This window comes from Saccopteryx bilineata, chromosome 3, assembly GCF_036850765.1.
Source record: "Saccopteryx bilineata isolate mSacBil1 chromosome 3, mSacBil1_pri_phased_curated, whole genome shotgun sequence".
Lineage (NCBI taxonomy): Eukaryota > Metazoa > Chordata > Mammalia > Chiroptera > Emballonuridae > Saccopteryx > Saccopteryx bilineata.
The window spans coordinates 256,261,502-256,275,560 of NC_089492.1; the positions used below are offsets into that span (position 1 = coordinate 256,261,502).

At 42.6% G+C, this 14,059-nt stretch overlaps 1 protein-coding gene across 6 annotated transcripts in view; it reads right to left on the reverse strand.

The window, feature by feature from the left end:
• The window catches only part of MAST2 (microtubule associated serine/threonine kinase 2), a 214,924-nt gene that overhangs the window by 108,578 nt on the left and 92,287 nt on the right, over positions 1–14,059 (reverse strand). For all 6 annotated transcript variants that reach the window (XM_066269315.1, XM_066269313.1, XM_066269317.1 and 3 more), the window contains exon 4: positions 7,686–7,717. In XM_066269315.1, the coding sequence (XP_066125412.1) occupies positions 7,686–7,717 (32 nt within the window). The remainder of the gene's footprint in view (positions 1–7,685; positions 7,718–14,059) is intronic.

Consider the following 14,059-nt stretch of genomic DNA (forward strand, 5'->3'; position numbering starts at 1 on the left):
GATGAGAACCATCAACTCTCATTTGCTTCACTTTAGCTGTTCATCGATTGTGTCTCGTACATGCCTTGACCAGGTGGCTCCAGCTGAGCCAGTGACCCCTTCCTCAAGCCACACACCATGTCAAGCTGGTGGGCCTGTGTTCAAGCCAGCAACCTCGAGGTTTCAAACCTGGGACCTCAGCATTAAACATTTTTTTTCTTAAAGGAAGCATATTTTTCCTTTTAATTTATTTTATTTTATTTATTCATTTTAGAGAGGAGAGAGAGATGGGGAGAGAGAGAAACAGAGAGAGGAGAGAGAGACAGGGGAGAGGAGCTGGAAGCATCAACTCCCATATGTGCCTTGACCAGGCAAGCCCAGGGTTTCGAACCGGCAACCTCAGCATTTCCAGGTCGACGCTTTATACACTGCGCCACCACAGGTCAGGCAGCATTAAACATTTTTAATGCAAATATTACACAGGTAACATCGTCTCCCATTCTCTGAACCCAGGCCTTAATTCATAAACAACAAAAATATCCCAATTAAAAAATGGCTAAAGGACTTGATTTTTCCAAAGAAGATTTACAAATGACCAATAAGCACATAAAAAGATGCTCATCTGGCCCTGGCCGGTTGGCTCAGCGGTAGAGCGTCGGCCTAGCGTGCGGAGGACCCGGGTTCGATTCCCGGCCAGGGCACACAGGAGAAGCGCACATTTGCTTCTCCACCCCTCCGCCGCGCTTTCCTCTCTGTCTCTCTCTTCCCCTCCCGCAGCCAAGGCTCCATTGGAGCAAAGATGGCCCGGGCGCTGGGGATGGCTCTGTGGCCTCTGCCTCAGGCGCTAGAGTGGCTCTGGTCGCAACATGGCGACGCCCAGGATGGGCAGAGCATCGCCCCCTGGTGGGCAGAGCTTCGCCCCTGGTGGGCGTGCCGGGTGGATCCCGGTCGGGCGCATGCGGGAGTCTGTCTGACTGTCTCTCCCTGTTTCCAGCTTCAGAAAAATGAAAAAAAAAAAAAATGATGCTCATCACCAATAATAATTAGGAAAACAAATTAAAACCACAATGAGATATCATTTCACACCTATTAAGATGGCTAATATTTGAAAAATGGACAATAAAAAGTGTTGGCTAGGATGTGGAAAAATTGGAACTCTGGTGTACTGCTGGTGGGAATGTAAAATGGTACAGCTGCTACGGAAAGCAGTATGGTGGTTCCCCGACAGTTAAACCCAGAATTCCCATACAATCCAAAAATTCCACTTCTAGGTATCTACCCAAAATAACTGAAAGCAGAAACTCAAACAGATACTTGTACAACCATGTTCATAGCAGCATTATTCACAATAGCCAAAAGGTGGAAGCAGCCGAAATGTCCATCAACAGATAATGGATAAATAAAATAAATGTACATACATACAAAAAAGTATTTAGCCTTAAAAAGGAATAAAATATTGACTCATGCTAAAACCTGGATGATTCCTGAAGAAATTACACAAACTGAAAGAAGCCCGATACAGCAGGCCACATATTATATAATCCAATTACATGTAATGTCCAAAATAGGCAAATCAATTAAGACAGAAAATAGATGAGTGATTAACAGGGGCCAGAGGAAATGCAGAATGCGGAACAGCTGCTAGTGAATAGGGGGTTTCCTTTTGGGTGATGAAATGCTCTGAATTAAGACACTGGTAATAGTTGTAAAACCTAGTGAATACACTAAAAAACACTAGATTGGCCCTGGCCGGTTGGCTCAGCGGTAGAGCATTGGCCTGGCGTGTGGGAGACCCGGGTTCGATTCCCGGCCAGGGCACATAGGAGAAGCGCCCATTTGCTTCTCCACCCCCCCTCCTTCCTCTCTGTCTCTCTCTTCCCCTCCCGCAGCCAAGGCTCCATTGGAGCAAAGATGGCCCGGGCGCTGGGAATGGCTCCTTGGCCTCTGCCCCAGGCGCTAGAGTGGCTCTGGTGGTGGCGGAGCAACGCCCCAAAGGGGCAGAGCATCGCTCCCTGGTGGGCAGAGTATCAACCCTGGTGGGCGTGCCGGGTGGATCCCGGTCCGGTGCATGCGGGAGTCTGTCTGACTTTCCCCGTTTCCAGCTTCAGAAAAATACAAAATAAACAAACAAACAAATAAAAAACACTAGATTGTATATTCTTAGCTGGTGATTATATGTTAAGTGAATTATATCTCAACACAACAAATTGCCCTCTCCCCTCAAAAAATAAACCCTGTAACAGATCACATCATTTCTCTGCTTAAAACTACCCACTGACTTTCTGTCCCAATCAGTATAAAAATACAAAGTCCATTCGGTGGCCTGCACAGTACTACAAAATCCAGCCCCTGTCTCATATTCTTCTGTGTCCTACCTACTCCCAACCTCAACACCACTGTTCACTCACCAACAGCCAACCCAGCCTCCTTGTTCTCCAACATGCCAGCATACTCCCACTGAGGACTTTAGTAGCATATGCTGCATGTACCCGCTATCCAGAATGTTTCTGTTCAATATACACATTTATCAACATCACTAATTCCAGACCACCATTCTCTGTTCATATATCACCTGAATGAGAAAATTCCTACACAACAAACAAAATTTAAAATTTCAACACTGCCCCACAAAAACCTATACCCTCATATCTCTTATCTGGCTTTATTTTTCTTCATATCACTCAATACAACGCATGTTTTTGTCATGGGAGCTCCAAGAGAGCAGGAACTTGGTCTGCTTAAACATTGCTGTATCTCAGTATCTAGGACAGTTCTTGTACATATACTGTTCATAAAAATTAGGGGATATTTCAAAATGAATATGAAGCAATAAAAAAAGAAGCTTTTGGTGCTTTTTTAATTAAACAAGAACATCAGAAAAGCAAACGACAAGTCAAAGAATGTTGTTCAATTATGCAAATGAGATGCTAAACCAACTTTTATTTCATTGGTGAAAATGCACCTCACAAAAGGCTGAAAGTACTGGAGTATCTGCATGTTCCCAGATAATTTGTAGTAAGAACAGAGTAAATATAGTTTAATATATGCATACATGAATAGATTACTTTGAACAAATGAATGAATGACTGGAGGCAAAAAGACAAATAGAAACATAGTAACTTGTTTTACCAAAAAGGTAGTACCAAGACTCAAACACAGGTCTGGCCTGACCTGGGGTGGCGCAGTGGATAAAGCGTTGACCTGGAATGCTGAGGTCACCGGTTCAAAACCCTAGGCTTGCCTGGTCAAGGCATATATAGGTGTTGATGCTTTCTGCTCCTCCTTTCTCTCTCTCTGTCTCCTCTCTCCAAAATGAGTAAATAAGATCTAAAAAAAAAAAACAAAAAAACAAAACACAGGTCTGCCTGACTCTCAAGCCAAAGCTCTTTATTTCTATGCTATACTTCCACTTATCAATTTGGAAATACTGAAGGAATTTCTTGTTGGATGGAAGATTGTATATTTTGTATAATGCCAAGATATCACATACATCTAAAACTCCACTACTGAATTCTATTTCAACACAACTACCATATTACATGAAAAAGTACAATTGAGAGCCTCTAAAATTACTGCACTTCATTTGTTTTATATCATTCAGGTACTTTCAAAATTATGCTAACTAAACCAGACTCTCTCTCAAAAGCAAAAAACAAACTAGCTGCAAACTTCAAATATCTCTGTGTGCATAAAATATACTAGAAAGAATATGCCAAAGGAAACAGGCCTTCATACCTGGAATGGCATACTAGCATCTGCTTTTGCAATAGCCATCTGAGACAGAAATAAAAAGAGATGTGAGTAACACCCCTCTTCCGACCAAGACAAAGATGACAATTTTAATAACTTTTAAACTTTTTTAGACCCTGACTGGTTGGCCAAGTAGTAGAGCATTGGCCCAGTGTGTGGATGTCCCAGATTCAATTCAATCCCCAGTCCGGGCACATAGAAGCGACCATCTGCTTCTCCACCCCTTCCCCTTCTCTCTCTCTCTCTCTCTCTCTCTCTCTCTCTTTCTCTCTCTTTCTTCTCCTCCCACAGCCATGGCTCAATTGGTTCTAGTGCATCAGCTCTAGGCACTGAGGATGGCTCTGTGGAGCTTCTGCCTCAGGTACTAAAAATAGCTCAGTTGCAAGCATGGCCACAGGTGGGCAGAGAATCGGCCCCAGACAAGGGTTGCCAGATGGATCCCAGTCAGGGCATATGTGGGAGTCTGTCTCTCTATTTCCCCTCCTCTCACTTGGAAAAGAAGAAACTTTTCAGACTAGGCTACAAGAACAAGAAACAATGGAGTAAATGGTAAGTCACTTGTTTTATTAACATCAGCTTCTCCATAATTACTACAAACTTTTTAAAGTACTAATTAAACTTATTCAAACATCTTATGCTTTGTGGTTCTTACTTTCTTGGCTTCTCTACTGCAAATGCTAAGCCACACTTTGCCTCCTACTGCACATTCCCTACAAAGACTTGCCTTGCTCTATGCAGACAGGTATCATGGATCTTCGATTATTTTGGGAGATGACTAAGCACAGAGATAATTTTACAATGAGGCAATTCAGGCCCAGAAATGATAGTTCTTGTTGAAACCACACAGAACTTGTTAGTGACAAAGCCCAGATTAGTATCCATGTTTCCTGGCTTCCTTCCATATTAAAACTCTTCTACTCCTCCAATATAAAGATTAAACAATTATTATTTGTAGTGAGGAATTTTTGGCTTGCTTAACTAAAAGTCTTCAATATAAAGGAATGTGTCTAATTGAATCTTATAACCTCAAACTTAATGCCCAAAACATAATAGATGGTATTAATGTGTATTTACTGAATGACCAATTGTTTAAATGAGTTACTTTACTAAAAAGTATTTATTTCTGATCCTTATTAATTAAATATTTTAGGCAGTTAGAGTAGGCTTGACTTTAGACACCACAAAAATGATCAAGAGATCGCTCTAGTTGAAAACTAAAGTGATCCAATAATTCCTCTAGTTTCAAAAATCATTTTCACAAAATATTCTTTCTTCCTTCTCCTCCTTCTTCTCAGCAAACGCCATTCATTAAAGGCACACATTCCTGAAACAAGCTACCTGCCTCAGGCCTTTATTCATTTTACCTAATCTTTTTTTTTTTTTGTATTTTTCTGAAGTTGGAAACAGGGAGGCAGTCAGACAGACTCCCGCATGCGCCCGACAGGGATCCACCCGGCATGCCCACCAGGGGGCGATGCTCTGCCCATCTGGGGCGTCACTCTGTTGCAACCAGAGCCATTCTAGCGCCTGAGGCAGAGGCCACAGAGCCATCCTCAGTGCCCGGGTGAACTTTGCTCCAATGGAGCCTTGGCTGCAGGAGGGGAAGAGAGAGACAGAGAGGAAGGAGAGGGGGAGGAGTAGAGAAGCAGATGGGCACTTCTCCTGTGTGCCCTGGCCGGGAATCAAACCCGGGACTCCTGCATGCCAGGCTGACGCTGTACCACTGAGCCAACCGGCCAGGGCTTACCTAATCTTAAGAAAAGGCAAATCTCAGAGAACTTTCAAACAGAGGGAATCAAAAAACAAGCAAATAAGCAAAAAGCCAGAAATAGCAGGAAAGTGAGCAAATACAAATATTTACTGAACACGATACTGAATAGCTGCTTCCTTCCAGTTATGCATACCTACTTGGTATAGTGGCCCTGCCCAGTTTCTAGAAAACTCAGAACACTTGCAAACCTAGAATTGAGATCCACTACTAGAACTGAATTTAAAGAAAGAAATGTGGCTCTTAATAAAATGTATCCAGATTTAATCCAATATGTTTAAAAAAACTCTAAATTATATGAAGAAAACTATATGAAGAACTATAGAAGAAAACTATATGAAGCACTATCACATATATTAAATGATCCTTCTAATAGCTGTAAGAAAAAGCAAAACAGGTTTCATGATCTTCATTTTATAGATAAGGCAAATGAACTTTAAGGAGATGAAGTGATTCATCTATGTTTACAAAGCTAATTAAGTGACACAGCCAAGACTGAACCCTGGAAGTTTTGTTTCATACCTTCAATCTCTTTATATCAAGTCACAATGAGTTTCATAAACCAGATGAAGGGCTTTACAAAATTCCCAGGCCCTGGCCGGTTGGCTCAGCAGTAGAGCGTCGGCCTGGCATGCAGGAGTCCCGTTTCGATTCCCGGCCAGGGCACACAGGAGAAGCGCCCATCTGCTTCTCCACCCCTCCCCCTCTCCTTCCTCTCTGTCTCTCTCTTCCCCTCCCGCAGCCGAGGCTCCACTGGAGCAAAGATGGCCCGGGCGCTGGGGATGGCTCTGTGGCCTCTGCCTCAGGCGCTAGAATGGCTCTGGATGCAACAGAGCGACGCCCCAGATGGGCAGAGCATCGCCCCCTGGTGGGCGTGCCGGGTGGATCCTAGTCGGGCGCATGCGGGAGTCTGACTGACTGCCTCTCCGTTTCCAGCTTCGGAAAAATGAAAAAAAAAAATTTCCCAGAGGACAAAATCACTAGAACATTTTTACAAAACAAAATCCTAAAATGACTATAACAAAAAATTACTGTGTTTCATACATTTAAAAATGCTCACAATATACACATGAAATATACTCAATAAATAAATATAAACACTGTTGTGTCCGTCTCAATTAAATCTCGTATTTCTGTAAAAAAAAAAAAGTTTCAAAGCCACTATTATATCATAGTTCTATTTCCTTAGTGTTTCCCAAGTTGGCTTCTTAGCAAAATCATGGTAGGTGTTGGGTATAGGTATATTAAGTACAGGTTCTTGGTCCCAACATGGTGATACTAATTCAGATAAGTTCAGAATCTGTATTTTAACAAGCATTCTAGATCAGCAATTTTCAGCCTGTGTGCCCCAAGAATTTTTAAAACATGCAATACCTATTTAGTCAGGGGCACTGACCTCTTTTCCCTTAGATTGTCAAATAAAACAAAATGACAATAGCCAACATAAAACAGATGTCCATTGTGAATGAATTAAAATTGTACCTTTTTTTTTTCAGATTGAAAAACAATGTATTTTTTGGTGTGCCACTGAATTGTAGTAATTAGTTTATGTGTACCATGAGATGAAAAAATGTTGAAAATCGTTGTTCTATACAATTCTTAAATTTGCAGTACTGCCCCAATATAATTCTTAGAGAAAAAGCAGGCCAAGAAAAATATAAGAAATAAAAATCCAAGTACAAAGATAACTCACCAATCTCCCCTACCCCTGAAACCAGAATAAAACAAATGAGTGAAAAAAGACCTATTTCAACCCTGTCCCCAACTTCAATTGCTGCTCTTGTCCTACCTGTCAGAAACGTTGGCCTCTCTCCTAGTGCCATGTTATGGGATAGATGTCATTTCCACTTTAACATTCTCAAAAAGCTTCAGTTTACTAAAGCTCATTAATCCCAAAACACAAGTATAGGACTGTGAGGTATATTTAAGTAACAGCTTTCCCTAAATGCCATGTAAAAATTGACACAGAGAAGAGGATTTGGGGTAGGAAGGGATGGAGAGAAAGGATGGCTTAGCAAGAAAAGTTGACTGGCACACCAGCTTCCCTGGCCAAGACAGGAATCCACAGGAGAAAAAAAAACACTCTTGAATGAGATTGCTCTATGTAATACTAAGAACAATCTCCATGAGGGAATTCTAAACAGGAGATCATAAATCATAACCAAAATGGCAATCATCATCTACTTACAAGCTGCCTCTTCTTGGAAGGCTCAACTCCTTCTGAAAAACAAAACACAATCATATTAGACAAATAAAAAAGGACCCATCTGAGTCCTACAGGTCTGCACTAAATGTCTTAAGAGATTTAGAATATTACCTTAATAAAGCTAATACTAAATATTTCTAAATGACAATCTTTTCCTTTGTCTATTAAACTTAAGTAAAATTTTAAGTATCATCTCTTTATTCTTCCTTCCCAAAAGGAATGTGTCATAGAATACTTGTGACACTTTCTTTTCTCACCAGATGGAACCGTCTCACCAGTGTAGATTCCAGGCATTCCTTAGGCCAGCCATTAACTACTGATGAATTGTAAGGCTGAATGCCATTGGCATCAGGGATATAAAAGGAAATTGCAAGAGAGACAGAGACAGAGACAGGAAGGGAAAGAGATAAGAAACATCAACTCGTAGTTGTGGCACTTTAGTTGCTTACTGATTGCTTTTCATAGGTGCCTTGACAGAGGAGCTCCAGCCAAGCCAGTGACCCCTTGCTCAAGCCAACAAACTTGAGCTCAAGCCAGGGCCAATGGGATCATGTTGATGATCCCAGGATAAGGCCAATGAGCCTGAGCTCAAGATAGTGAGCCCACGCTCAAGCCAGATGAGCCAACACTCAAGTCAGCAAACTCGGGGTTTCAAACCTGGGTCCTCAGCTTCCTGGGTGATGCTCTATCCACTGTGCCACTACTGGTCAGGTGAGATTTATTTATTTTTTATTTTTTTGTTTGTATTTTTCTTAAGTAGGAAACAGGGAGGCAGTCAGACAGACTCCCGCATGCGCCCAACCGGGATCCACCCGGCATGCCCACCAGGGGCGATGTTCTGCCCATCTGGGCGTCACTCTGTTGCAACCAGAGCCATTCTAGCGCCTGAGGCAGAGGCCATGGAGCCATCCTCAGCGCCTGGGCCAACTTTGCTCCAGTGGAGCCTTGGCTGTGGGAGGGGAAGAGAGAGTCAGAGAGGAAGGAGAGGGGCAGGGGTGGAGAAGCAGATGGGCGCTTCTCCTGTGTGCCCTGACCGGGAACCGAACCTGGGACTCCTGCATGCCAGGCCGACACTCTACCACTGAGCCAACTGGCCAGCGCCGAGATTTATTTTTTAATTAGAAAACATTTCAGGCAAATAAATATGTACAGGAAATAATAAAATAAAGAGATGACTATACATACCACTGGCATGAAAAAGAATCCTTACAAAAACAGTTGGGGCCCCTGTGACTTGTTTTTAAATCTATCAAGTCCCACATCCCACTATCCCTACTTAACAACTATTCTTAATTTTTGCTTATCTTTTCCATGTATGTCATTATATTTTATTACATATATTCATTAATTATGTTTTGTTTTTAAAGTATATATACACAGTTTCAAAGTGTATGTATTCATCCACTAATATCAATCAACATTATAATTGTGGAAATTCGCCTAAGTGGATGTACACTTAACCCTTGAACAAAGTGAGGATTGGGGCACCAAAACTCACACAGTCAAAAACTCATGTATAGCCTGGCCTGCGGTCGCACAGTGGATAGAGCATCAACCTGGAACACTGCGGTCGCTCGTTCAAAACCCTGGGCTTGCACCCAGTCAAAGCACATATGACAAGCAAGCAATGCTCAGTGAAAGTGAAGCAACTATGAGCTGATAACTTCTCACTACCTACCTCCTCTCTATGTAAAATCAATAAACAAAATCTTTTTTTAAAATCCGTGTATAACTTCTGACTTCCAAAAATTTACAGTTGTCCCTTGGTATCTGTAGAGGATTAGTTTCAGGACTCCCCACAGATACCAAAATCCATGGATGCTCAAGTCCCTTATATAAAATGACATATAGATTCTAACAATGCATACAGTTAGTCCTCCACATCCATGGATTCCCATAAATGGAAAATACTGTTTTCTGTCCGCGGTTCGTTAAATCTGCAGTTGGTATTAAAGTAAGAGCAAATATGTATTATATATTATACAACACCCAAAAAAAGACTAGGGCAACAACAAAATACATTAAATACATTAAAATTTCTGTAGCAAAATGTATAAGAGCCACAGTAAATATAAAAACTCTAAAGAATGTCAGTTCAATTTTGTCACTAGAAAAGTTTGAATTAGATCAAGTTTTTCTGCTAAATGAGTTATGAAAAACCCTGTTAGTTTCTGGTATTACACCATAGTTCATGCCTCGACCATCTCCTAACTAATATCCCCATTCCTGCTTCTACCTTTATCCCTCTATAGTCTATTATCAACATAATAAAGTGATTCTTTGAAAGGTGAGTTAGATCACAGCACTCCTGCTCAAAGCTCTCAAATGGCTCCCCATTTCACAGAGTTAAGTGTGGTAATAGATTAATTTGATAAACGTATATACTCAGGTAACTCAAATCCCTATTAAACTATAAAACACGCCCATCAGTCCAGAAAGTTCCACCCTGTCCTTTCTTTGTAAATCCTCAACAAACCAATATTCCCTCACTAAGCAAATACTATTCCCATTTTTTCACCATAGTCTAATCATGCCTGCTCCAGAACTTCATATGAATGGAATATACAAGTATGAACCTTTTTACAGAAGGCTTCTTTCACTATGTTGTTGCATATGATAGCAGCACTATCCAATCATGTGAATATACCAGTTTGTTTATCCTCTCTCCTACTAGTAAACCTTTGGGTTATTTACAGTTTTGAGGTATTAACATTCCTGTGCAAATCTCTCTCTTTTTTTTTTTTTTTTTTTTGCAGAGACAGAGAGTGAGTCAGAGAGAGGGATAGACAGGGACAGACAGACAGGAACGGAGAGAGATGAGAAGCATCAATCATTAGTTTTTCATTGCGTGTTGCAACACCTTAGCTGTTCATTGATTGCTTTCTCGTATGTGCCTTGACCGCAGACCTTCAGCAGACCGGGTAACCCCTTGATGGAGCCAGCGACCTTGGGTTCAAGCTGGTGGGCTTTTTGCTCAAACCAGATGAGCCTGCGCTCAAGCTGGCGACCTCGGGGTCTGAAACCTGGGTTCTCTGTATCCCAGTCCGACACTCTATTCACTGCGCCACTGACTGGTCAGGCTTTTTTTTTTTTTTTTTTTTTTTAACAGGAAAAGAGAGAGAGTCAGAGAGAGGGATAGACAGACAGGAACGGAGAGAGATGAGAAGCATCAAACCTCAGTTTTTCATTGGGACTCCTTAGTTGTTCATTGATTGCTTTCTCATATGTGCCTTGACTGCGGGCCTTCAGCAGACCGAGTAACCCCCTTGCTCAAGCCAGTGACCTTGTATCCAAGCTGGTGCGCTTTTTTTTTTTTTTTGCTCAAGCCAGATGAGCTCGCGCTCAAGCTAGCAACCTCGGGGGTCTCGAACCGAGGTCCTTCCGCATCCCAGTCCGATGCTCTATCCACTGCGCCACAGCCTGGTCAGGCCTGTGCAAATCTTTTAATACCTGTGTTTCATTTGTCTTAGTAAATACCTAAGAGTGGAATTGCTGAGTTATAGGACAGGTATATGTTTAGTTTTATAAGAAACTACTAGCCTAGGCCCTGGCCGGTTGGCTCAGTGGTAGAGCGTCGGCCTGGCGTGCGGGGAACCAGGGTTCGATTCCCGGCCAGGGCACATAGGAGAAGCGCCCATTTGCTTCTCCACCCCCCCCCTCCTTCCTCTCTGTCTCTCTCTTCCCCTCCCGCAGCCGAGGCTCCATTGAAGCAAAGATGGCCCGGGTGCTGGGGATGGTTCTTTGGCCTCTGCCCCAGGCGCTAGAGTGGCTCTGGTCGCAGCACAGCGAGGCCCGGAGGGGCAGAGCGTCGCCCCTGGTGGGCGTGCCGGGTGGATCCCGGTCGGACGCATGCGGGAGTCTGTCTGACTGTCTCTCCCCGTTTCCAGCTTCAGAAAAATACAAAAAAAAAAAAGAAACTACTAGCCTAAAAAAAAATAAAAAAGGAAACTACTAGCCTGACCTATGTAGTGGTGCAATGAATAGAGCATCATCAACCTGAAACACTGAGGTTACCATTTCAAAACATGGGCTTGCCCAATCAAGACACATACAAGAGCCTGACTAGGCAGTGGCACAGTGGATAGAGCGTCAGACTGGGACACAGAGGAACCAGGTTTGAAACCTCGACATCACCAGTTTGAGCACTGGCTCATCTGGTTTGAGCAAGGCCAACCATCTTGAATCCAAGGTCCCTGGCTTGAGCTAGGGGTCACTCAGTCAGCTGTAGCACCCCCGGTCAAGGCACATATGAGAAAGCAATCACTGAGAAACTAGGGGGCCGCAATAAAGAATTGATGCTTCTCATCTCTCTCTCTCTCTTCCAGTCTGTCAGTTCCTCTCTCTGTCTCTCTCTCTCTCTGTCTCTGTCACACACACACACACACACACACACAAGAAGCAATCAATGAACGACTAAAGTGAAGCAACTACGATATCACTCTCTTCCTCCTTCTTTCTAAAATCAATTTAAAAAATTTAAAAAAAAAAAAAAAGAAATTTCTAGGCCCTGTGGTCAGATGGCTCACTGGACAGAGTATTGTCCCAAAACAGCTGAGGTAACAAGTTCAACCCTCAGAGCACATACAAGAGGCATCCAATGAAACACTACTAAGTAGAACAAGTCGATGCTTCTCTCTCTCTCAAATCAATGGAAAAATTTAACTTAAAAGGAAGAAACTACTATACTTTTTAAGATTATACCATGGTACACTCCCATGAATGTACAAGAGTTTCAATTGTTCCACATTCCAGCTATTATGTTACACTCATTAATAATATAAAAATTGCTCTAAATTCATCCCAAGAATTCCAATTGCTTTATATTCACACCAATATATGTCATCAGTATTTTAAATTTTAGCCATTCTATTAAGGGTGTAGCAGTATCTCATTGGTTTTTATTTCCATTCTTCTTTTTATTTATTTCTTATTTTTATTTTTTGCGAGACAGGGAGAAGATGAGAGTATCAACTCATAGTTGCAGCACTTTTTCGTGCTTTTTTTTACTAATTGTTTCTTATACATGCCTTGACCAGGGGGCTCCAGCCAAGCCAGTAACTCTTTGCACAAGCCAGGAACCATGCAACCACTGCACTCAAACTGGCGAGCCCATGCTCAAGTCGGGTAAGTCAGGGTTCAAGCTGGCGACCTCAGGGTTTTGAACCTGGGTCCTCAGCATCCCAGTCTGACACTCTATCCACTGCACCATCACTTGGTCAGTCTAGATACATGTCTTTTGATAGATACGTTTGATAAATATTTTCTCCCAGTCTGGCTTGCCAAGTAAACTTATTAGTAATGTTTAAGATTAATTAAAAGTTTTTAATTTTGGCCCTGGCCAGTTAGCTTAGTGGTAGAGCGACGGCCTGGCGTGTGGAGGTCTCAGGTTCGATTTCCCGACCGGGGCACACAGGAGAGGCGCCCATTTGCTTCTCCACCCCTCCCCCTCTCCTTCCTCTCTGTCTCTCTCTTCCCTCCCGCAGCGAGGCTCCGTTGGAGCAAAGATAGCGGGGGCGCTGGGGATGGCTCCTTGGCCTCTGCCCCAGGCGCTGGAGTGGCTCTGGTCGCAGCAGAGGAACGCCCTGGAGGGGCAGAGCATCGCTCCCTGGTGGGCAGAGCGTCGCCCCCTGGTGGGCGTGCCGGGTGGATCCTGGTGGGGCGCATGCGGGAGTCTGACTGTCTCTCCCGGTTTCTGGCTTCAGAGGAATACAAAAAAAAAAAAAAATGTTAAAAGTTTTTAATTTTGATAAACGTCAATTTGTAGATATTTCTTAACAATTAATACTTTTAGTATCTTTATCGAAGAAACCTTTGTTCATGCCAAGGACAAAAAAATATTTTCCCTTATTTTATTTCTAGAAGTTTTATTGGTTTAGCCTCTATGTTTAGATTTATGATTTCTCTGAATTAATTTTATGGTAATATGTGAGATAAAGTTATGGTTCTTTTATTCACATGGATATCAACTTATTCCAGCACCACTCATTGAAAATACTATCTTTTCCTCAACAGATGTCTTTCGCACCTTTGCTGAAAATCAAATTATAATAGAATAAGCTATTTCTGGGCTATCTACTTCATTGAATCAATCTATTTTTCTATTTTTCCACTCTATGCTGGTACCACACTATAATTCTGTAGATTTATATTAAGTTTTTTTTCGTTTGTTTGTGTTTTGTTTTTTTTTTGTATTTTTCTGAAGCTGGAAACGGGGAGAGACAGTCAGACAGACTCCCGCATGCGCCCGACCGGGATCCACCCGGCACGCCCACCAGGGGGCGACGCTCTGCCCACCAGGGGGCGATGCTCTGCCCCTCTAGGGCGTCGCTCTGCCGCGACCATAGCCACTCTAGCGC